Source organism: Cydia amplana, chromosome 10 (assembly GCF_948474715.1).
Source record: "Cydia amplana chromosome 10, ilCydAmpl1.1, whole genome shotgun sequence".
NCBI classification, from domain to species: Eukaryota; Metazoa; Arthropoda; class Insecta; order Lepidoptera; family Tortricidae; genus Cydia; species Cydia amplana.
The window spans coordinates 1,543,122-1,568,935 of record NC_086078.1 but is presented as its reverse complement, the minus strand read 5'-3'; the positions used below and the strand labels follow the sequence as shown (position 1 = coordinate 1,568,935).

The window sequence follows — 25,814 nt, the reverse complement described above, 5'->3', positions numbered from 1 at the left end:
GAATCGGGGAGACAATAGCTAATTTCCAACAGTCAGGGAAGTATCCTTTTTCTAGACTAAGGTTGCAGAGACAGACAAAAGGCTCAAGGATTACCTCTTTTATTTCCTTGATTAGTAAAGGTTTGATGCCATCGTATCCAGGAGCTTTGTCAGACTTGAGTTGCCTAATAAGGATCTCTACCTCAAAAGTATCGGTTGGCTGCATGAAAAATGAGTGTGGGGTGGTATGTGAGGGAACAAACTTGTCAGCTAGAGTATGTTGAGATTCCGCGAGTTTGGAAAGTATCTGATCAGCTAAATTACTACCTACCGTAGTAAAGTGAGTGTTACAACTATCAAGGGATTCTTGAGCGGAGTTTCCAGATTTGGTTAGGTGGGCGGCATCGTTTATATTGTTTGAGAATTGGCATATAGTCTTAATTGTTTTCCAGAAACATTTGGTGTTTGCTGAATGCACGTTTTGAGGATGTGAATGTTTCTGTTTAACTTTTACCTGAGTGTTTGTTTTTTATTTGTTAAATGAGGCATCAAGAGTGTATTTAATCTAAAAAAAAAATTTGTAAATAGCGTGACTATTCCTGATGTTTAAGTACAAAATAAAATTCGCCCAATTGAAAGTTTAACATTATTTTGAGAAGCAACTACCGGTGAAGTCGAATTGTTCTTGATATCTGATAATAGCTAAATTAAACATTAAAAATAACGTTCTTATAAGTTATCTATGCTATGCTTAGCTTAGGTATAAGTTCTCATGTTATTTGTATATTTTACTGTAAACGTTAGGAATTAAAATCATGCTTTTGTTGCCTCCGTTAGCAGTCGGATAAATATCCAACTTTTTCAAATAGATAATAGCTATCGTGGACACCAAAACAAGCGAATTCCAACCCAGTTAGTAAAAACAAAAACACCCTCATATTTCAACAAATAAACCAGCTCAGTTTACTGAGCGTCCATTTGTAATTTTAATCCGCCATCTTTGGCCACAGACAAATAGAGGCGCAGACGATCGTTTGTCAAACGGTCGGCTACAGTTTTTTTCGGTTGAAACATAATTAATTTGTGGCCTTTGACTTACCACTAAATGAGTTTTGGCGCGATGATTAATGTTGTTGAAGACTTACCTGTAAAAAGAAAGTAAAAATTAAGATTTGCAGATAAAAGCAAAAAATTCGACCACATATTCTGAATGAAATAAAATAAAACCGCAAATACCGTTGTTTACCAACTCGTGGTAAACAACTTATTTCTTTTATGTTTAAATTTCTTTGTTTTTTTATACTGGTGTATGTTGTTGTTTATCACGAATGCGTGAACCCTTTCATATTCATATTTTAACTGTAAATATGATCGAATATGCATCGCTTTGCTTAGTTAAAAGCGTTCAGATATTTTCAAAGAATCATGAATATTTAAGTGTAAGTCATGCATGCTTCACAAAATATTTTCGGTTTAAAATTTCCTCATTTGAAAGTTGCTTCAAAAAGACTCATGGGAGTATGTAGAGTTTACGACATTTATATAAAAAGTTTAAAACTGTAAACCTTCATGAAATATACACCAGCAACTTCAGTTTACTGCAGTCTATTAAAAATACGGTTTTATTTAACTCTATTCTAATAGCTTACCAAGTCAATGGCTCTGTGTAACTATTATAAGCGCGATTTCCAATTTCTTACAGTTGTTAAGGATTTTCAGGTAATGGCAGCGGAACTCTGGCGACCGATACGTACGTGGTACAGCCAAGTGTGGGTGCGTACAACTTACTCAAAAATATTTCCCATAGCTCTTATGTCGGCGAATTAAGAACTATGGGCACACTTCGGACACTGGCGATGAAATGTATGAAACAAACGCGTTCCTACGCACACAGCCTAAGCTCGTGTAGGTGAACGCGTACCATGCTTGTGTGAGTGAGATAAGCCATTGTAGGGTAACTGTGAGGTAACCGAGAGCGGGTCTCAGCGGGTGGGCGCCGGGCGGCACTTTCAACGGGAGGCAGGGAGCGTCCATACTATATGCTAGTACTCTTTATTATACTGTGCTATGGGGCATGTTTTTCATTAATCGTATGCATCCGTAATTTTACATTTGGCTGTACTAACAACAGCACTCTTGATTCATCGGTGGACCTTATATCTTTGCAATAAGGTTTAGGAATGTTTCTACTCCCGTACTTTTATTTGTCATTTAAAGGGTCGAGCATACACCTTTAAAACCCTACCTTATATAGTCCGTCAACCAAATCTTGTCAGTAGCAATGTAAAGCAAACTAAAGTAGGGCAACACTCAAAGAGCAGTATTGCGCTAAGAAAAGCAGCAATGTACATCGAACCAACAGTTTTTTTTTCCGCTGAGCGCGCCCTGCGTACGTCAATTCAAATTGTCACTCGCGGTTTATTGAAAAAAATTGAAACATGGACGGACAATTTAAAAGCGATGATAAAACAATGTTAATCAAAATGATGAACAAATTTGAAGATATCAAAAACAACTCCCTATTGTAGTGCTTATATTCTCTTTGTTCCCTATCTATGTCTTCTAAGTTTACTAAAATAAAATCATATCAAAATGCAGATAATTAGATAGTGCATATATTTGTTATTTACAATATAATATGCCACTTGTTAATGTAAATTAGTGTACTGTTCTGGATGAATATGACATACCTGTGTAATTTTTTTGATTGGTATATATTGTACAATATACATATTAAAAATAAAACAACTGATATTTGGGTGTTTATTTAATTTAAAGGTAAATAAGATAAGGGTCACTTTTCGACTTGGTTGCGTTGTACACGTACATAAACCGCCATAGGTAAGTATTGTCTGAAAAGATACTACCTACTACGAACGCCTTATATTGGGCAAGATTTAATCCTGCAACAAACATGTATGGATTAGGTAGATATTGCGAAAGAACGGCGATATAATCAAGGCTCTTAATACTGTTTAAAAGGTTTACCTTTGTAAATAGTCACAACTGATTGCTGAAAATATTAGACATGTGGGCCTATGGACGGTTTCCAGGACACAATTTATGGTCTTGTTGGATAGATTTAGGCATACGTTTTAATTTTATTTATGCCTTTTAACCCTAAAACAAAAAAACTGAACATAATCTTAAAAGTTCGAAAGAGTTCTTCCAATACAAGTATTGGAAGAACTCTTTCGAAGACAAGTCATAACCTCAATTTTTAGTAATGTTTACCATCAACGAGCATGATTGTACATTGTAGGCCCCTTAGCTTTGCTTATTCTTATTTAATGTATTGGTATTTAATGGTGTCAGCAGAAATATCTCTTGAAACAGAAACAATTCAGAATGAAAACCAAATGAAAACAAATAAGGTGACGGCTGTCATTCACGGTCCACATTCCACAGATAAAACACAGATGACACGCGTTTTGGAATTATTTGAACACAGTGTTGCTAACCCGCGATTTTTCAAATTTGCCGCCTTTTACTACTGACAAGATTTGGTTGACGGACTTTAGTTGTCAAGACAAGTCTTTAGTCTATTCCCCAAAAAAGAATTTGTGCATACACGCAGTATCTTTTTGGCGATTTTACGATACTTCGTGTAATGACCACTTAAAAAATATTGAATGAAATACAGTGTTGCCAACCTTATTTTAAATGTCAACTCTGACATATAAGTGAACCATAGACATGTTTTTTTTTTTTTAATTTTATTCATTCATTAATTCTTTTCCCGCCAGTACCCTCCATTTTTGCTACTTCTTGAATTAAAAATATTTGTTAAATTTACAATTTTATTTCAAAGTAAGTGCTTGGTCGTAGAAAAAGTATTGTATGCAACGTTGTTTAACTGAGTCAAAAAATACTCGTGGCGTCTTTATTAACAATTTTCGGCTTCGCCTCAAATTGTTACTCACGCCACTCGCCTTTTTTGACCTCTCTTAAACAACGGTTGCATAAAATACTATGTCAGTTCAGTGGAGCTTTATAAAGTACAGTGTCTAGGTCGGGAATCCTCAAGTAAGGTCACCGCTAAACAACCTTAGCAAGGTTGCTTCCGAGCCATTACGATAAGCTGTTTCAATTAACTTTTACATGTTAAACGGTTTATTTATAATGCAAACTATTCACTTTTACTTCTTGACAATATACGACTACCTATACCAACATAGGCGGGTTCATAGCAGTGAATTAAAATGTAATTTCAGTAATTAATTAATTTAATAGAAACTAAACTTAAACACTTAACCTAAATGTAAATATAAGGTCCTATAATCTTATACAGTGATAGAGGCAGTTATTATAGTACTAGTCTAGCGTTATTGCTGTAGCGAAATACTGAACCGTTACAGCCTAACGTGTGATTTACTAACTGCGATATTAGGCTTTTGCTGAGATATGGGCACTTTGCACTGCGGGCGCGCATTATAGCCCTAAAATTATGTTGTGTACACATGATAGTGAAATTTACTTTACGCACAAAACATGGTGGTTTAGCCTAGGATTAATTATATGTACTTATTAGCAACTGCCTTTAGTTTAAAAGTGGAAAATATCATCATTTTCAAATCATTTGGTGCTACAGATTCATGTGATTCTCGCCATCCATAGAAAAGGTAAATAAAAACAATATTGGTTTTCATATAGGCACAGAATAAATAATAGTACTAAGTACAGAAGACTCACTCTCTAACAAAACGCGTCTGTTACGATCAGCACAGATATGGCCGCTAGGTGGCGACAGCGCCACGCGCGGCTTATGGCTTTCCCCAAAATTGGGGCCGAACGGATGTACTTTTAGCTACCTGTAGCAAAGCGTCGAAATCGCGGAGTGAGACACGCCTGATATAGGTCAGTACACAGCTAAATAATTGGCGTAAAATTTTAAAATGAAATGAAAGTGTTACTATATTATAATATTTAAAACCTTCGCGTTTTGCACACATATTAACTCACATTTATAGACGGGTTTAACGCGAAATTTATTCAATTACCTTTATATACCGACGTTTCGACACAGGTTTCACTGGTCATGGTCGCGGCCAACTGATGTCCCAGCAAAATGTCAAAACAGAGATTACTATGTATATTAATTATAACTCTTACATATACATATATACATCTATAGATGTCCTGACATCGGCTTTCATGTCATCAAATAAATTGATATTCGATCGAAAAATCCGTCTCCGCTAACAGTGGCACCGCACCACCAACCAATTAGATTTGGCCGAAGAAAGTGTTGGGGTAATTACTACTTTCATCTTCTCAAGAGCCTCTGACCCTTTGTCAACAAAGATGACCGCATATATGAATACAGTTGGCTACTTTTGTAATTTTATCGCGTTATATGAATAGGCAATATAATAATTTGATATTATAATCAACCGACAGGACGGAATAGAGATAAAGAGGGCTGGCTTTTGCCCAGCAGTGCTAAAATAGACTAATTAAATAAATATATATGTTACCGTTAGGGAATGCAAATCGGTAATTTTTTGTATGGAAATAACCGCGGTTTCGGTTAATAACCGATTATTTCCATACAAAAAATAACCGAAAATAACCGATTTGCATTCCCTAGTTACCGTAAAAAACAGTTTTTAGTGAAAACACGTTTTCCCTAGATAAAACTAGTTTTCAGTATCGCCTAAGTGAAAACGCGTATTCACAAGTTAAAACTGGTTTTCCGTAAGGCCTCGGTGAAAACTAGTTTTGACTAATTGTTGAAAAGTTGATTTCAGTGAAAACTAATTGTATGCATTTTTATAATGCGAATGTAGTTTTAAAGTAGTAGCAACCTAAGTTTTCACCAAATATACTTTTAACTTTTAAGATTCAAGGAAATATTTTGATTCCTAGTTAATTAATTATTTTAATTATTATTATTTCAATATAAATGGCCAGTGCATGACCTAATGAAATTGGGGTGACGTGATATGGAAAGATAGGGTGCGGTAAATTGTAATTAAGGTTGGCAATCTCATACTCAGTTGCACAAAGCTGAATCATTTAATTTACCTAATTTTCCGTGCTGACACCTTTTTATTTATACCTTGATGAATTAAATGTCACACAACTAACACGACAGTATTTTGAGCTCATATAATTAATACAAAAGATTACCCTACAGAATTCGCATTATGAAATATGTTAATAATACTTTTTACACTCGATTATGACCTACAGCATTTTCATTTCGTTCGCTTTTGTGGGAGGGACAAGTTACACTTTTTACCTACTTCCAAAAAAGTCCTACATATCCGAATTCATAGGGTCGAAGCGAGAATCATTCAAACATGCCTAGCCTCCACTCGAACGTGTCCCACTGTTTTGTACCACATGGGTCCACGGGTTTTTTTTCCGTAGATCCACAGTGTTCGCCAGTGGGTCTACGGGTAATTTATTTTTACCCGTTGTCCCACCGCACTGTTTCATTTCCAGAAAAACACTTTCTTCACAACTTAAATAGACTCAACTATCCAACATTTGATTTTTTATGCAAAAATGCTCATGGCTTGTGACATGACCTTTCAGACTCGTTCTCTCGTTATGTTGTCTCCCACACAAGACGCGCCTAAACGTCCCATTACTGATAAAAGAATAAAGCGCTTAATGGCTCGTACGGGCTAAATCGCTCGCAAAAGCAACCTACATCAGCGGAGTACAGACAAGAATATAAATTAAGAGGCTTATTCAGAAATGTTAAACAATACCTAGATAACCTAAATTGTCGCGCACTGTGGAATGAGCTCCCTTTAGAGATTTTCTCGAGTATAGGGTTCTTAAAAAAACCGGCCAAGTGCGAGTCGGACTCGCGCACGGAGGGTTCCGCACCATCAACAAAAAATAGAGCAAAAAAATCGTGTTTGTTGTATGGGAGCCCCCCTTAAATATTTATTTTATTTTATTTTTAGTACTTGCTGTTATAGCGGCAACAGAGATACATCATTTGTGAAAATTTCAACTGTTTAGCTATCGCGGTTCATGAGATACAGCCTGGTGACAGACGGAGGGACTGACGGACGGACGGACAGCGAAGTCTTAGTATTAGGGTCCCGTTTTTTACCCTTGGGGTACGGAACCCTAAAAAAGGAGTGTACAGATTTTTAAACGATCGGCAAAGCGCATGGAACACCCCTGAAGTTGCAGGCGTCCATAGATTACTTATTAACTTAGTGGGCAGTCCACCCTGTGTCCAATAGGTATATTCTGACAAAACTATTGGTCACTGAAATAGACAGAAATATATAGATTGGTCAGAGTTAAACGAAACGGCTTAATTGAGATGCATCACAATGTCTCCGAACAGTAAACCTTCAACTTAATCCATTTGACCTACTTCCAAACTAATTACTTAAAAGCACTAGACCTATTTTACCCTAAATACGACGCAAGTAACACAATGAAGTGTATATGATCGGCCATTTTTATTGTGAGGTAAAACCCCCCATCGTGGCCATCGCGGGGTATATAACGCGATATGATTCGGTAGAAAAAGATATAACTAGGTAAGTAATGGAATAAACTTATATATTAATAACGAGGTTGAGTTATGCAAACATTTGTATTAGTGGAAAAGTAAAATATTATCGTAACAGCTCTGATGTCTCAAATCCAAATAAATTAATAAACAACATCTCAGTCCAATTCTCCAGACTCTTGAAAAACGTTATTATCCAATAGAACAAAAAGAAAAACACCCTACCTTTGCCCAATGACTAATAAAAACCAATAAACAAAGGGGATCAAACGTGAGGAACAGATGATCCTTCAGGAAAACAATATACACGATGAACGACCGAACGTCCCTTTGAACGACAGGCGGAGACGGAATTGTACAGTCTATATGTGACAGCCGCAACAACGTGTATTTCTACTAAGCCTGCGAAAATGGATTCTGTGTTAAAGAAACGAAGTGTAGGTGAGACAGACAATGATGTTGGTTTTGTATTGTTTTACCCGAGGAAGCCAAGAGGGTTTTATTATTTTGGCATATTATGTTTTGATGTTTGTGTTGGTTTCCTCCTTGGCAGAGACAGCCAATGTTGATGAATAATGATGATGTAATCGAAAATTCTTTATAGACTGAGTGACATATTATGTAGATGGGTCGATTTTTATTATTCGTTTTATTTGGATATAATTTGGCTGGTTTGTAGTACTTCTGTGCGGAATAAACACGTAAACGGTAAACCCAAATTGGGACAAAAAAATTACGTTATTTTCCGATGAGATACGAAAATACCATACGTACTCGTGGAATATTTTTTAGGAGATACGGTAAAATGGTGCTTATCATGTTCAGAATAGGGAACTATATATATTTTTTTCAATTTGACACAGTACAATTTAAGATGGCAAATTTTGAAACTTGCGCCGTATTCGAACAATAAGATACGTCAAATGTTAGATATTGAAACGATATCGATATCTTATTGTTCGAATACGGCTGCTAGTCTTAAAGGGGCCACTGATTAACAGCCCGCCGGACGATATCGGCCTGTCAGTTAGAACAAAAAGTTGACAGTTCCGAACAACTGACAGGCAGCGATATCGTCCGGCGGACTGGTAGTCAGTGGGCCCCTTAAGACAGATCGAGTTTTTAAGAAGACAGGAGATATAGGTACTACTTGACTTAATAGAATCCTAGTCTTCAGAGTTAAATGAATAAGTCTAGCCTTTAAATTACCCAAAAGCAATTTGTTTATATTTTGTTCCTTTCATGTTTAAGTAGACAGTAAAGTAAAACTACATAAAACATTCATCCAACTTGTAAAATATGCTCTAGACAGGATCATACATCAAAACTTCAACCTGAACGCTGAAAATTCAAAAGTTTGGATAATTACTCCAGTTAAGCTACCAAATAGGTCATCTATTATATACGGCAGGTGTTCGATAAAACTAATTACCTGAGAGTGTAGCTAAAAACAGTAAATGGGTCAATCAACTATTTCTTGTTGTTATTCTGTCCCATCAGCGAGGAGACAATAGTAGCATAGATTGTTAGAAGAACTGCTGTACCATGTTCTACTAACATGCTCAGTAGATGTCCCATTATGGAAAGGTCTTATTTCTCCCATAAAATGCAAGTTTGGTTCATTTGAATATGAAAAACCTAGAATTTTAAGAGTGACTCAGGAGACCGTAACCGTAGCAACGTGTGACAAGAAAAAGTTGATTAACCCAAATATGATTGTAAAATAAGTCTTCTTCTTCTTGGCTCTCTAATAGGTATAAGAAAATAAGTAAATGCAGTAATTGAACATTATTTACCAATTAAGCCCACTTGCACCCGAGTTTAAGCGGTTAAACCGTTAACCCAGTGTCAAATTGTAATGGTAACCATGGTAACTCCAGGTTTAACCGGTCAACCCCGGGTTTGGGGAATGGTTCAAGTGGGCCTCAGAGTACTAATTGCACAAAAAGGTAGGGACTAAATGAGTGGAACTTGCTATCGGTACGAATAAACACATTTTTTTTGCTGTTATGAAGTATACGAAACTGTGCAACAGTAAGTAGTTACTTATTTATTAGCTAGCTTACTTACCTAGTTAGGTAAGTTACCAAATGTTACCGTATTGCACAGTGTTATTCCACAAAAGTTAACTGCGTTGTGACTGGAGTATTTTAAGTCATAAAAACGTTAAATAAAAGCTCATAAAATAAATCAAACGTTAGAAATCAAGCATCAGCTTTACGGGTTGCTTCACGGAGTCATCATCATTATCTCGGCGAAATTATGTGGTACAAGTGGGAAATTCCAAAAATACGGAGCGATATATGGCGGAAAAGTGGGCCGTTAGGGAAATTGCAGGCATGTTGAGTAAAACGTGGTTTTAGAATCGTATATCGAGTGCTGAGGGCTTATGAAGCGCGTTTGATTTGCTTCAGGAGGAATTCGAACTCACAATTGTCGCCTCAGACAGACACAGAAACAGGCCAATCAAAATACGACATTCTGCGTACAGTCCTGTGTAAAACTATGGGTGCACTAATGCCACTAATCATACAAAAACAAGCAACAACGGTTGCACTCCGGGAGTGCCGATAGAAGTGAAAACTCACCTCACTATGTTACCGACGCCCGGTAACACGATACATATATACGTTTAGCGGAGATACTCTATTTATTTATTATATATTATTATCATTCTCAAATAAGATCACACTTTTTCATTGACATGTTTATTTACATACTGCCATGACAACGTCAAATTATTTGAACATAGGTAAAGTCTTGAAAAGGAGTCCGCAACATAAATGTCAAATAACATTGAGTTTTTCTTTATTGATTTAAATGCCATCTAAATTATGAGTGGCCATCTAAACCTTACGCCCCTTACGGTCACGTGATCGCCTTACGCTGTCTCGAGTTTATCATTTTTTCCCCACCTCAAAAAGTGCCCAGCGCCGCTAAAGAAGCTTTCACTTCAAAATATGTCCCATAGCCATGTCAGGGAACTATGGGACATATTTTTGAGTAAGTTATATGTACCCATATTTTAACACCGACTTTAACTTAATGTGGGTTATCTCGAAGGCACAATAGTAACGCTAGGGTTGTCACGTAACAGTATTATTTGTCAGTACTATTTTTATAAAAACTGGGATCCAATGTTATTGTTTGTTAGACATGACACCAGTGTACAAAGTTCGCAAACAAAACCCGGTATTGTACGATAGGTACGGTATTGAACGGTAACATCATGAAGTGCAACTAGATTGAACGCTAGAATAATCTGAATGTTAAAATAATCTTGACAATTTAGTTTTGAAAAAGTCTGGAACTTTTAGCCTTTATTTCTTAGAGCCAACCCTAGAGCAGCACGTAGAAATCATATTTGTCTACGGTCCCTACGGGGCAGGCTTATCTCGCAACATTTGCGACGGTCGCGAGACACATTTCAAATGCCATATACGACCTTACGTGCTTCCTGCTTAAAATATTTTATGTTATGACAGAAAATACTAAACCTCTATGAACATTATGTTTCAACATCAAGCAGTTACAAGCGTGAACTTATATTTCCACTGGTTATTTTTCTGTGAACCCTAGCCACCGACCACCACTCATGGATGCCTAGCTACTACCCATAGGTGTCACATGCGCGTTACCCTTAGGTACCCTTTAAAATATATAAACTCCTTTTCTGAAAGAACTCATACAGGAATCACATGTTAAGTTTGATTAAGAAACTTCAACACATAATATTTTTCATTTCAGGCAGTTTCAGGCATGCCATCCATTAACACACAAATGTGTAACAACTCTGTAAACACAAATCATATTTGTCAGCGGCAGCGGCGCCCCGCGGGGCAGGCTTATCTCGCCAGATTTACGACATACTATCAAGTTCTACGAAATAGGACCCCAAGTCTTTTCCAACTTAAAAAGTTTGATGACACTAATATATTGAAACAAATAATATTTTCAATTTCAAGCATTTTTAAGGGTAGGTGGTAACAAAACTGGTGGTAGCGAGTTCGTAGTTTTACTGTGGCAACCCTAGATCAGCACGCACAAATCATATTTGTCTGGCTCCCCGCGGGGCAGGCTTATCTCGCAAGATTTGCGACATATATCGAGTGCTACGAAATAGGACCCCTTGTCTCTGACGCGGAGCAAATCGGCCATTTTGTTACTATAGATGTACAGTTACCTACTTTAACCGTTTGGATATTTTAGATTATAGTCATTTTATAGTAAGTATCTTAACCTTAACACGTCCGCGTCTTAGTTAAGGGAATCTAAAGGTGACTAAACACATAAGAAAACATTTCTATGAGGCAGTTTTTTAACAACCTTCTAACCTTTATTTAAACTAGAGAACCAAAGTCGCTTTACATTAAGAACACACAAACAATAACATATATAACTGGTCAAGCAAATCTTGTCAGTAAAAAAAGGCGCGAAATTCAAATTTTCTATGGGACGATATCCCTTCGCGCCTATACTATACATTTTTCAAACTTGCCGCCTTTTTCTACTGACAAGATCTGCTTGACCAAGTATACTTGCTCTAACAAGCCAACTCCGTCGGTAGAAAAAGGCGCGAAATTCAAAATTTCGACGGCAAAATGGTACAAAACCCACACTTTTTAGGGTTCCGTAGCCAAATGGCAAAAAACGGAACCCTTATAGATTCGTCATGTCTGTCTGTCTGTCTGTCTGTCTGTCCGTCTGTCCGTCTGTCTGTCCGTCCGTATGTCACAGCGACTTTTCTCCGAAACTATAAGAACTATACTGTTGAAACTTGGTAAGTAGATGTATTCTGTGAACCGCATTAAGATTTTCACACAAAAATAGAAAAAAAAACAATAAATTTTTGGGGTTCCCCATACTTCGAACTGAAACTCAAAAAAATTTTTTTCATCAAACCCATACGTGTGGGGTATCTATGGATAGGTCTTCAAAAATGATATTGAGGTTTCTAATATCATTTTTTTCTAAACTGAATAGTTTGCGCGAGAGACACTTCCAAAGTGGTAAAATGTGTGTGTCCCCCCCGTAACTTCTAAAATAAGAGAATGATAAAACTAAAAAAAATATATGATGTACATTACCATGTAAACTTCCACCGAAAATTGGTTTGAACGAGATCTAGTAAGTAGTTTTTTTTTTATACGTCATAAATCGCCTAAATACGGAACCCTTCATGGGCGAGTCCGACTCGCACTTGGCCGCTTTTTTATCATGGCAACACTAAACTTGCCGGCCATGACCCAACAATAAGCAGGAAATGGCGGCAAGCTTTGGCGCCAGATGTACATAGCATTAGGATCGTGTTGTTCCAACCGCTTATAAAATACGTACACACTAAATTAGTAGAAAAACCAGTATAAAATGCTCTCCGACAGCCCACCGAGAGTATAGTTCTAGAAATTGCAGTTTAGTATAAAGTGTGCGTGAGCGTATGACGCTCTTTGGGCTTGGTAGGCGACGGGAATATTATTATTTATTACATAAATGTTATACAGCGTAACAGTTATAAACTAAAGCAGGTTACAATTCAAAATATAATACGAATGTATATACGGTGCACAGAATTGCAGAAGAGTTAAATTCGCGTTCCGTTACACGCAGAAAATTAAAATGCGTGAAAATGGGAAGAAATTAAGCATATTTTGAAATGATATTTGTTTTCGCTTTTTCTATTAAATAATATTAGTCTTATCTAGAAGCGGCGGTATACGAGTTTAGGCGAGATTGTCTGATATAAAATGATGTGCATCAGAGGCATCGCGTTTAAACGTAGCGTTCATCGCATAAAGGGGCCCACAGATTATCAGTCCGCCGGGCGATATCGGCCTGTCAGTTGTTCGGAACGGTCAACTTTTTGTTCTAACTGACAGGCCGATATTGTCCGGCGGACTGGTAATCAGTGGGTCCCTTAAAACAACAGCGATAATACGGAGGTAGTTGGTTCAAATCCCGGATAATACAATGGTCGAGGGAGGTCGGCAGTCGCTTTCGTAAAAAACTACGTATGTCTAAGTTGATTGAAAGGCACCCCCAGGACTATTAAAGGGATAAATGTCATATCACCGTCTCTTTTGTATTTAAGTGTAAGTATATAAAAATAATTACGGAAGCGTTTAAACATTTTCATTTTAACAAACGAAATTTGCTTGTAAAGTGTTTACTTAATAGTTTAAACTTGTGATTTTTACTGTAAATTGCTATTGATAAACCTGTTTAAACAAAGATAGTAAAGCTAATTTGTTTTTAATTACCTTTTCTACAGCCACAACAAAGTAGTCAGAAAAAAAACACGAGAAAAACTTATTAGGGAATTCGATACTTCTAAAGATAATAAAATTGACAGTTCCTCAATTCCCGTTGACAAAAGATTTCACGAAAATTTTACGACATTTCAGCATGACGGTGTCCCCCCAATATTCCGTATCCCTAGTTCCGGTTTTTACGATTGAGATGGCAACATTGGCTTTATGCTATACGGTTTAATTCCACTGGCAATACTTGCTCACACCTGCGCCCGGCAAACTTGGCTTGATTAAAATATTACAAGAATTATGCTAAGTGATAGGCAAAGTTGCGAAATATTCAGGATGGATCCTACCCCTTTGCGTAAGTATAAAACATAAAACGCCTTTGATAGTTTTGTAACAAACACAGAAGAAAAAAACACAGATAAGGATATATCTAAAATATTTTTTATTAAATGCGTGTCTGTGAATAACGACACTAATGTAACACAGTGTAAATAATAATATAACTTCTAATTTGTCCAAGAAAAAAAAAATGTCGATTTGAAGCTTCAAAGACCACGTTCAAAAAATACGTGCATGCCTAATAATTAATGATCTTATTTTTTTCTGTGATGTTTTTCAATCCATCTTAATTCTTAGGTTTTATTAAATATCGTGACTCCTTTGTCAATTAAAAAAAATGAAGATAAGAAGACGTGATTTTAGAAACCAGTACTTATTATTTCTATAAGGCAGCCATACTCAAAGTGTGTTCCGCGGAACCCTAGGGTTCCGCAAGAATTTAGAATTATGCTTATTTAATTAAAAAATACACTTCTAAAAACTATTATTTTATTGTAGGGTTCCATCAAGTATTTCCCTTTCCAAAAGGGTGCCGTCAAAAAAAAAGATTGAGAACCGCTGCTAACAAAAAGTGTAGAATTTCACCGACTAAATCTATCAATTTTACATATTTTCCACTAAAATCGATACCGGCCTCGAGATTTTTTCAAAATAGTGACGTCTTTTTTGTCGAATATTGCTCGACATACACGGTTTTGTCCGTAACGAAGAGCTTTGTATAAGTCTCACGGAAATCTGCAATTAATTTATTATCTTGAGTTTTGTTCACATTTTTTAATGTATGCTTTTATAACACTACCGGCAAATTTTAACTTCTATGGTTTTGTGATTGCATTAATGTTTACGCTCTAACCTAGCGCTAGCCTAGATTAAGCATAGATTAAGTATCATAGCTAAATTATGCATGTATGCATTTCTCAAGTAAGTGAATTATTGTTATTCTTTTGAGAAAATAAAGATCTTTAAACCGATTTCGCCGGTAAATAAATCAATCGACGAATGCACAGCATGCGATGCAAAGCGCATAGTTAACACGACATACATGCACATGCATTCATGTAATTATGCAGCGGCTAAATGGCGTGTGCCGGGGTTATTTCGGACTGTATAACGATTCTTGACTCGATTCTACTCGACTATACGAATCGATTTTAAATTCAAAAGTATGCTTCTGTTAACGTTATGGTCTGCGTAGAATGATAATCGCCGTGGTAAAAACTACCCTATGTCCTTCCTAGAAATAAAGAATTTACTCCACGTCACATCTTATAAACATTGTTCGAATTGGGCCGTGGGTTTAATAGTCTGTTTATAAGTTTATGTTTTCTCAGAAACTTGTAACGCCCGTCTATTCGCCGAAAACTACATAATTATAAACCATGGAATACCTGACTCGTATGGTGGCTCCTAATTAAATTAAACGATTAAAATAGACAATGTTTTCATTTCATATACGTAAGCTCTTTTTGTCGGTTGACTCGAATTATATAAGTAATATTATCGACCCTAGTTTAATATAATCGCTAAAGGGCGAAATAAAAGCGTCGACAAAACACGATGTGGGAAAACTGTGAATATTCATTCGCCACGCCTGCTTCTTGACAGCAGTCATCCGATAAATATAGTTGGTCAAACCAATTTGTCAGTCAGTAAGAACCAGGAAAATTATACTGACTCTTTTCTTTTGGGTGCTAGTACTAGTGTAAGACAAAGATAGTATGATTCTCTCTTTCTATGTTTGAAATGAGACAGTCCTTTGACAACATATAATGTGCCTTATATTCGCCAGGGTGCCTCCACAGGCATGCTCAAAGCGAGTAATTTGCAAGAGCCGTACTAACAGCAACTTTAAGAATGACCATCAGAATGCCTTATGTCCTTGTAATAAGGTTTACCAATTGTTAGTTAATATTATACACGGATGGTACACATCTTCTCGCTGACGTCACACAGGCGTGACATCAGCCTGACATCACCGCTACACGCCGCGCCGGCAATATGGCGACGGATTTATACGCCAGATTTACGATTTCGCGATCTCCATAACGATTATTGTGATTATAGAAATGTTTGACGGATGGTGGATAGGTGAATGTATTGAAAGCATCAGTCGAGTCGATAAATAAGTAAGCATGGAGTGCTCACTCCATACATGAGTTTTCATATCATTCATCATATCATCATTCATTCATTCATTCATACTTAACACATGCATTGCCAATTTGCCACCCAGCCAAACAAGACATCCGCGCCAGGCCACTAAAATGTCGTCATATAAAGCTGTAGTACCACGATCCCGACTATCGATCGGCTCGTCCGGCCTGGGAACGAAATCATAAAATACCCGATAGTCAGGTTTAAGGCACTGAATGTACGTGTTAATAATTTTAAGTTGTATGGGAGGTATGAGGTATGGTAAACAGTATTTCTAATAAGTTTAAAACTTGCCTAAAACTTAAATACTTATTATTATTAAGGTAACATTTTATTATAAACAAGTTTTCGCAAAGCTCGTTTCAAACCTCTTATAAATAGGATTTTATCTTATACTTAGTTATATGCAATTACGCCCTTACGAGTCACTAGAGTCAGGTATCTATTACTTTTTATTATTATATTCAAATCACACCGACATTACAGTTACTATAGGATATAACACTAAATTTGTAGTAGTAACTGTCCTCTACAAGTCCCAAACCGACCACTATCGAGCGTCTATAAAATTATACAAATAAATAAAACCTCATGTCTCCGACAGGGTAAACGTAAAGTATTTCGACTATCAATGTCAATGTGCCAGATATCGTATAACCTCCCCACTCTCACCCCCCCCCCCCCCCACCCTATAAGTCCCACCCCACTTGTAGCCACGATGAATACTGATAAAGATATATCAATTCCGTAGACTTTCTAGTCTTATTGAGGAATGAGAGGGCTCAACTTTCAATATTTTTAAACGTTTAAACAATTTTATACAAATATTAGAATTTATAAGTGTGTTAAATGTTCAGTTGAGTCAGAAAATTAAAGACAAAAAAGTGGAACATAGACAAAATCCGATTTTTTTCGTTCTGCCTATGGAGAACAGAAAAGGCATTTTTATGTTGATTGGATGTAAAAATAAATACGAAAATGCTATCAAAAGTTAAGGACTTATTAAATATTTTTTTTTTTTTAGTTTCTTCAATAATTAATCTTCTTCTTCCTCGCGTTATCCCGGCATTTTGCCACGGGTCATGGGAGTCTGGGGTCCGCTTGACAACTAATCCCATGATTTGACGTAGGCACTAGTTTTTACGAAAGCGACTGTCATCTGACCTTCCAACCCAGAGGGGAAACTAGGCCTTATTGGGATTAGTCCGGTTTCCTCACGATGTTTTCTTCAATAATTAATGAATAGGTTAATTACTAGAGTCAGACCAAGCTAATTATGCACGGTATTGGCAACTGACAAAATGTAGGTATCAATTTCATTTCTTATGTCAAATTTCTATGAAAATACATGACATATATTATAATGACTAATGAAATGACACTCTCTCTCTTTGTTCCGTTTTAAGATAACTTACACGGACTCTAATTATTCAGTAAAAAAAAGGTAACGATACTGTATAACCGCAAAATAAACGCTTTTAAGTTATGAAATAACCTCAAAGTCGAATTAATGCAAATTCAGTAAGGAATCTCATCTGAATTTGAATTTCTCCAACGCAAAATTGTTTAACATTTTACGACGGCGATGGGGATGGCAGCAAAGCTTTCAATATTAATTCGGAAGTTCATGAAATGTGGCCCACCGTCTTGTAAGTGATCACTTCGTATGGACATTTCTAGCAGTATATTGAGTGTAGATTTTCACTCGTAATTTGACTCGTAAGTCTTTTTTTGAACAGACTTCTTTGCAAATTGAATATGTATGAGTTAAAATCTAAGTTTACGCTAATTAGAGGGAACTGGTGGATTGCGAATAACTAACTTCAGAGGCCAGCGCTAACGTAGGTTAAGGAATTTAATTTCAGTAGAGCGTTTTCCAAAAAAAGTGTACATTTCATTCATGTCTTCAAAATATTGACTTCTTGGGCTCATTTTACTCAGAATCATTTGTACATTCATGCCTCATACATAAAAAAACGTGTCCAAAAAATTCCTTTCCAGATCGTCACATTCTTGTATGAATTTTTTTTTATTTGTATGAACGTGACGCACTGGAAAAAAAAATTTCATACAAAATTTTGGGACACATTTTTTCATGTATGAGGCGTGAATGTACAAATGATTCTGAGTAAAATGAGCCCAAGAAGTCAATATTTTGAAGACATGAATGAAATGTACACTTTTTTTGGAAAACGCTCAGTACCATTTCGTACAGTCAGCAACAGAAGTTCCTAGGCCGGCGAGGTGTTCAAAATTACCTTGACACGCACGCATTCGTAAAGTCGCGTCAAGATCATTTTGAACACCTCGCCCGCTTAGCAATTATTGCTGCTGACTGTACCTTGTGACAGTGACAATAGTATGAGATACCTAGCGACTTTCATATTGACTGTCACTGTGTCAAGGTACGAAATTGTACGAAAATTAATATTACAAAACATTCGCCAGGACTTTATCTGTTCACCAACCGTCCATACCATCAACAACCTTAATGTGGAGACGACAGGAAAATAGACATGACATGCCGCCTAATGGTCGGTAGTACTTGCCCCAGTTGGCTTACTGCCGTTCCATAGTATACACTAGCAAGCGCTACTCCAAGTCAACCAGTTAAGGCCTCGCTGGTTTAGGTTCTTCTCTCACTCTCACTGAGCGTTAGTGTGAGCGTGATGACTGTGCGTGCCCGAACCATAATGTGGAGACGACAGGAAAATAGACATGACAAGCCGCCTAATGGTCGGTAGTACTTGCCCCAGTTGGCTTACTGCCATTCCATAGTGTACACTAGCAAGCGCTACTCCAAGTCAACCAGCTTAAGGCCTCGCTGGTTTAGGTTCTTCTCTCACTCTTACTGAGCGTTAGTGTGAGCGAGATGGCTGTCCGTGCCCGGGATGCGTTTTTGAATTTCAATTTTTAACAACTCAAATCGGGGATTTGGCAGACCCCGCCGGCGATGGCGGGATGAACTAAACACCTTTTTGAAGGAGTGGCCTGACACAGCATTGCTAAGAGATCTGTGGAGAAATTGGGGAGGCCTAGAATGCCCAACAGTGGGACACGTAAGGCTCGAAATAATAATAATATGTTTTAACAAAAAAAAGTAATCCATGAGTTCGATCAAATATAAAATTGCGCATTTTTTTCTTTTTTTTCATATTTTGAGCTTTTATGCAAAAATTGTTACAACTTTATAAGGTGCATTTTAGAGCTACGAGTATGTTAGTGAAATTTTCTATCAATCAAAAGTTATAGTTAAGATATCAGGTTGCGAGGCTTCAAAATTCCTATTAAAATTTTTGGCAACCGTGATCTAAAAAATGCTTCGGTTTTTCAAAAACTCTGCTGGCTGCCCCTACTCAGTAAAAAGCCAATTAGAGTCTTCTTCAAACTTCAAAAACCTCACATACCGAGGCAAATACTCTTCTGTACGGTCGTCTTCAGAATCAGCAGGCTTGTTAACGCATCCCATAAACCCTTCCTTACGAGTATGTCGTCGATTATCTTACCCCCTGCTCTAACCCCCTTATGTGTAATACACGCGTCTCTGTCCAGACAATGTGTTGCACAACCGAATGGGTTAAGCGTTTTCTTATGTCGTCGATTATCTGCCCCCCTGTTCTAACCCTCGCATGTGTTATACACGTGTCTCTGTCTAGGCAATGTGTACAACCGAGTGGTTAAGGGTTTCGGCATATATCGTTGGCGCGGGATGGCTTTTAAGACAAGTGCCACGTGAGTCATGGGAAGAAAAAACCGGCCAAGTGCGAGTCGAACTAGCGCACGTAAAGTTCCGTACCATTACGCAAAAAACGGCAAACGAATCATGGAAGTCTTCTTCCTCGCGTTGTCCCGGCATTTTGTCCACGGCTCATGGGAGCCTGGGGTCCGCTTGGCAACTAATCCCAGGAATTGGCATAGGCGCTAGTTTTTACGAAAGCGACTGCCATCTGACCTCCCCACCCAGAGGGTAAACTGGGCCTTATTGGGATTAGTCCAGTTTCCTCACAATGTTTTCCTTCACTGAAAAGCGACTGGTAAATATCAAATGATATTTCGTACATAAGTTCCGAAAAGCTCATGGGTTTGAATTGAACCCGCGACCTCCGGATTGCAAGTCGCACGCTCTTACCGCTAGGCCACCAGCGGTTTTTCCGACTTGACTTTATCCGGCATATCAGGCAGGTAAAAGCACCTTTACCAATGTTCGCCCTCCCTGCACAAGTTTCCGTACCTGTTACACGCCCTGAATTAATTATGACCCTGTGTCGTCTATTTTCAGCGCTTTTGATATGAAACTTTCAGCTAGGCTTCGGGAAAAGGCAACTTTGGCCGGGAGATAGTTTTAGGGCTGTTTCTGTGAGGTCTGAATTTCTGAGCATGCCACAGACAGGTTTAGAAAAAAACTGTAGTTGGTAAGCTCTTTTGGTATAAAGTTTGGACTCTATATATCAGCTTAAGTTTTGTTTATAACCTAACTTATACGCTTATGAAAAAGCCACAAACCTTACATTTTAAATGAAGTAAGTAATAAGCCCTCGAGAATATTATAAAGCGTCATATAGTGAGTCAAAATACTCAAAAACTATCTAAAGATTATCGTTGGTGAACACCGATACAAACACTTATGTTTTTGCGTCGAGTGTAAAAAAATAATTAGTAAGTACCAGTGATCGTTAATTTTCCAGCAATTTAGGTGCAGCATAGTAAAAATAAAGGATTTCTTCAATTTTTTTTCTAGAGAGAGGATTGGTTAAGGTTAATATTACTGTTATTAACCCTAATTATCTCTTCCACCTAGAGTAGCATACAGATGCTTTTAACCAACAATGCTGCACCAAAATTGCTGGAAAATTAACGATCACTGGTAAGTACATACTAAATATTTGAGCAAATGATTATGGTCGATTGTCAATAGGTAAGTCGTTACTGACGACGAATAATATTGGCGACTATCATAATCTACTATGTATACTATCTGTGTGCCTAGCCAAGATCCAATCGAAACTAAAATTCTGTATGGAACTAGTCACGTAACTTTTCATAGCATCTGTCATTCCCGTACATGTTTTCTTTTGTTTTGGCGTTAGTCGGTGTTCGATTGTCACCTTGGCTAAGCCCTAGGGCAGATTGATTGAGGTGAGATTTAGTACGCCAAGGTCTAAAGATAGAGGGGGAAGGGGGAACCGGGGTCGAGTGGATCAGGGGTGGGGTGGGTGGTTTGCACTAATTGTTTTGGCGAACGGCAACGCGGCGCGAATCGCAAATACCTACTACATATTTACTACTGAATCAATGAACTATTGGCCAAGTTAACTTCGTTTACTAGTCAAATTGGTTACTTTGCATTGGACAGCGGTTGGGATAATTAAATTGCAAAGGATTTCAACAGTTTCCAACTAGGGACGAATCTTGATTGAAATTCTGAATTTTCTTGGTATTTACTGGAGTTATAATGAATATTAATTATCTAATTCAGTAAAACTATCCAGACAGATTGTGTAATTGTTGATTAGATTAAGGTAAACTTCTTGTTATTCAATTTATTTATATAAAAATAAATACGTATTTATTTAACATTTATTTATTGCACACTTTTATTGCCAAAGCATACGACAGTGTTGACAGAGATACACTGTACAATATTTTGCGGTACTTCAAAATGCCAGACAAATTGGTAAAAATGATTATTGTAGCTACCAAAGTGAGCAAGATGAAGGTAAGAGCTTGCGGAGAACTGACGGCCGAATTTGCAGTTGTCACTGGCCTGAAGCAGGGAGACGCCCTTTCGCCAATGTTGTTCAACTTGGCACTCGAATACGTCGTCCGAAAATTGCTTATGTATGATGGGGGTGTAGAGTTGAACGGCATACATAAGATCATTGGCTATGCTGATGACCTGGGACTATTGGCTCAAAACAAAAGGGACCTGGAAGCCATGGCTGGAATTGTGGAGCAGGAAGGGGAGAAGATAGGTCTCAGAATCAACCACCAGAAAACAGAATATGAAAAGGTACAAGAGTGAAAAGGGAAGACCTAGTAGTCGGAGCAACCACTTACAAAGGTGTGGATCATTTTAGGTACCTTGGTTGCACAGTAACTGATACCAACCGAAGGGAGGAAGAGATAGATATTCGAATCCAAAACGTCCTAAGATGCTCGGCAGCGCTCCATCGAGTCTTAGTGTCCAAGCTGATCAGTAGACCGACCAAGATTCGAGTCTACAAGACTGTAATTAGACCAATTTTGATGTATGGGTGCGAAGCTTGGACGCTGACTCAGAAAGAAGAGAGCAAGCTCTTAGTGGCGGAGAGGAAAATCTGGCGGAAGATTCTGGGGCCTATCAGAGAGGAAGATGGAACTTGGAGGCGAAGGAAAAATAGGGAGCTAGAGGAGCTGGTTGCGATGCCCAATATAATTGGCGAGATCAAAGCCACACGACTCCGCTGGCTTAGTCACCTGGAGAGGATGGGGGAGGATCGTGCTGTAAGAAGAGCGTATGTGGGGCGCCCGGGCGGAAAACGTCCGTCTGGACGTCCCAGATACCGCTGGAGTGACGAAACCCAAAAAGACCTGTCCGCCCTTGAAATACCCAACTGGCGCGAAGTAGCACAGAATAGGGTAGAGTGGCGCTCTCTTGTGTCAGAGGCCAAGATCCTCTTTGGGTCTCTGAGCCAGTGATGTATGTATGTATGTTATTGCACACTAAAAGAAAGTAATACAAATGGCGGACTTATGACAGAAGGCATTCTCTACGAGTAAACTATTGGGCCAAACAGAAACTTACAATTGTTATTATTTATAACAAAATCATTTCTATACTTGGTCAAGCAGAGCTTGTCAGTAGAAAAAGGCGGCAAATTTGAAAAAAGTAGGGGCGAAGGGATATCGTCCCATAGAAAATTGGAATTTCGCGCCTTTTTTACTGACAAGATTTGCTTGACCAGCTATAATAAACATTTATTTTTCAAGGGTTTGGTGTTTTGTTAGGCTACGTGTTTTTTATTCCTTGTTTTATTTTAGATATATTTAGGGTTGTTAGTTTTAATTTAGTATTATTCATAGATGTATTTAGTTCATAAGTTATTTATTTGTCTTTTTACTGTATTTTTATTGAAATAAGTTTTTAAATTGTGCAGTACTTGCTTGTATGACCTATCTTAAGTTTACTTAATTTACTACGTTGTTTATTGTATTGCTTCCGCCCTATATAAACAATCATGACACGACCGAAGTTTGTCAAGAGCAAAAAATGACTGTTTTAAAATTTGTTTATAAAAAAAAACGCCTGTACTCTTATGGCGTTATTCATAAACGCAACAAGCCTCAATCAGCTATTAATAGTTTGTCTATATGTATTTGTAAGAAAGGAATTAATAATTAAACATAAATTCACTAATCGAGGCTTGTAGTTAAGTTTTATGAATAAGGGAGTAATCTGTATAATACGTAGCTGAGATATTGGCATATCAATTTGCCCCGACCTCCCCTTAACCTTTTTAAGAAAAAGCCGGAAAAAATTATGACTTCCACTACACCATCAATGTTTACAGTCACCCGTAGGATTGACAAAACTATTTTACAAGCTTTTTATCTCTCTCGCACGCGCTAGCTAGTAGAATCGGCAGAAAGAGACGGCTGCCCGTAAAATTTATCTCCCAGGGTGTTATTACGGGCTTATCTTTATGGCGGACATATACGGCCCAATTTTTGGGGCGAGATATTCGATTTAATTTGGGATTATTGAGGAAATTATAATAAAGTACCTATTTATGTTATTAGGAATTAAAGTATTACATTAACGCCAAAGGAAAAGTGGTTTAACGAACCTAATAAAAAATTAGGATATTACAGTCGTGTTTGTCTACGTGACAGCGTGATAAAGACAATGTCCGTCTCTTTCAACCGCGTAGCGGTAAAAAGTGACACTTATTTTATCACGTTAATAGATTAGAAGGTCAACTAATTTGATTTTAAGAAACGGATGACATATATACGCCCACCCAAAGAAACACTTCAAAATATGATAATATGTGACGTCCCACGGGTAAAGGTACCTTATGGCCGTTGGCGCTTACGCTATTATTAACGCCGCTCCGCCGCCGCGCGCTATTATTATTGCGGCGCTATGCGACGTAAGCGCCAAGTGCCATAAGGTACCTTTTGCCGTGGAACGTCACATATTTGTAAGTAACTAATTAAAGTATTGCATGTACACCGACATTTCCAAACAGCTATTTACACCTGACACCATTAATCTAATAATAACCTCCAAATTACCTATATTTGGTAACGGCACACTACGTTTTCCCGTAAATTACACGTACCTTAACTTACCCTCGGCGGTCCCAACGGTGCGACGGTAACCGGTAATCAGCCCCTTACCTGAAACGGAACATAAGGTTACGATTGAACACTAATTAATATGAGTATACCTAATTAAGAAGTCTGAGAAATTTTGACAAGAGCGGGAGGGTGAGGGTCAATTTTTGAAGAGGGTGTTTTTTCGACATTTGTATGGCAATTTTTTATTTTTGGAAATTTAGATTTATAACCATCGATTTAGGAAGGATTCTTTAGAACAAAAAATATACTGTACGAGGGACCACTATCCTTTTAATAGTTAGCTATATGGACGTCTAAAGATCGACATTTGTATGGCACTATTTAGCAATTTTTAAGGCGCTTTTGACATGTATATGGCATTTTTTCTTCATTGTATGGCAGTATCAAAATGTTAATGTCACTATTTATTAATTTTGTGGCATTTGTAAGACCCTGACGACATTTGTATGACGCCTTTTCGACATTTGTATGACACTACATATGTCGACATTTGTATGCCACAATCGACATCTGTACGGTCAAAATAGCCGTACAAATGTCGCCATACAAATGTCGTCAATAATATTTTTTGGCGAAATTTCTTACACCATATAACCGATTCACTTATTTATTTTACTATATATTTTAACACTATATTTGCAACTATTATTATGAAATACACATTTTTATTTCGACTGTTACCAACATATGAAACGTCCATACAAATGTCATTGTAGTCGTACCAAAATATATCGAAAGAGATTATTACCTGTTTTTACATAATAAAACTGTTTCCACTTGCATACTTAATGGTGATAGGACGCCCAACTAACCGCACTATTGCGTCGTAAAGTTAATCTAATCGTTATTTAATACACAAAGAAGATTTTCGGGGGTATCTTTAAGTCATAACAAAACAAGTGCCGCGCGGGACAACGATAAAAAGACTTCCCTTGTTTTATTAAATAACGCATTAAATTATCGAAAAGATCCAATAAATTCTCTAGAAAATGCTCTTTATAAAAATATAAAGCTATTAATAATACGTTGCCTACATCCAAAGTTATGATTTTTTTTATTGGGCTATGCCGTCACTGGGACACGCGAAAAATGGCAAATTTCGCCGTTTTTGGACCTTCAAATGCAATTTTGTCAGAAACAAATAATATTTAAGGTACAGTTGTACATTATTTTTAAAGTTTATAATACACTGAATGAAAATATATACATATCTAGTCTTTAAGTCCTATGGACTTCGAGTTTTAGCCGTGGGA

At 37.4% G+C, this 25,814-nt stretch overlaps 2 protein-coding genes across 2 annotated transcripts in view; one reads left to right on the top strand and one right to left on the bottom strand.

Moving 5' to 3' along the window:
* Window positions 1-25,814, bottom strand: part of LOC134651660 (syntaxin-binding protein 5-like) — a 376,139-nt gene that overhangs the window by 314,169 nt on the left and 36,156 nt on the right. The window lies entirely within an intron of this gene.
* On the top strand, window positions 22,241-22,900 carry LOC134651523 (uncharacterized). The gene has a single exon (XM_063506625.1). It carries the CDS (start codon window positions 22,465-22,467, stop codon window positions 22,894-22,896), a length of 432 nt encoding a protein of 143 aa, XP_063362695.1. The 5' UTR covers window positions 22,241-22,464; the 3' UTR covers window positions 22,897-22,900.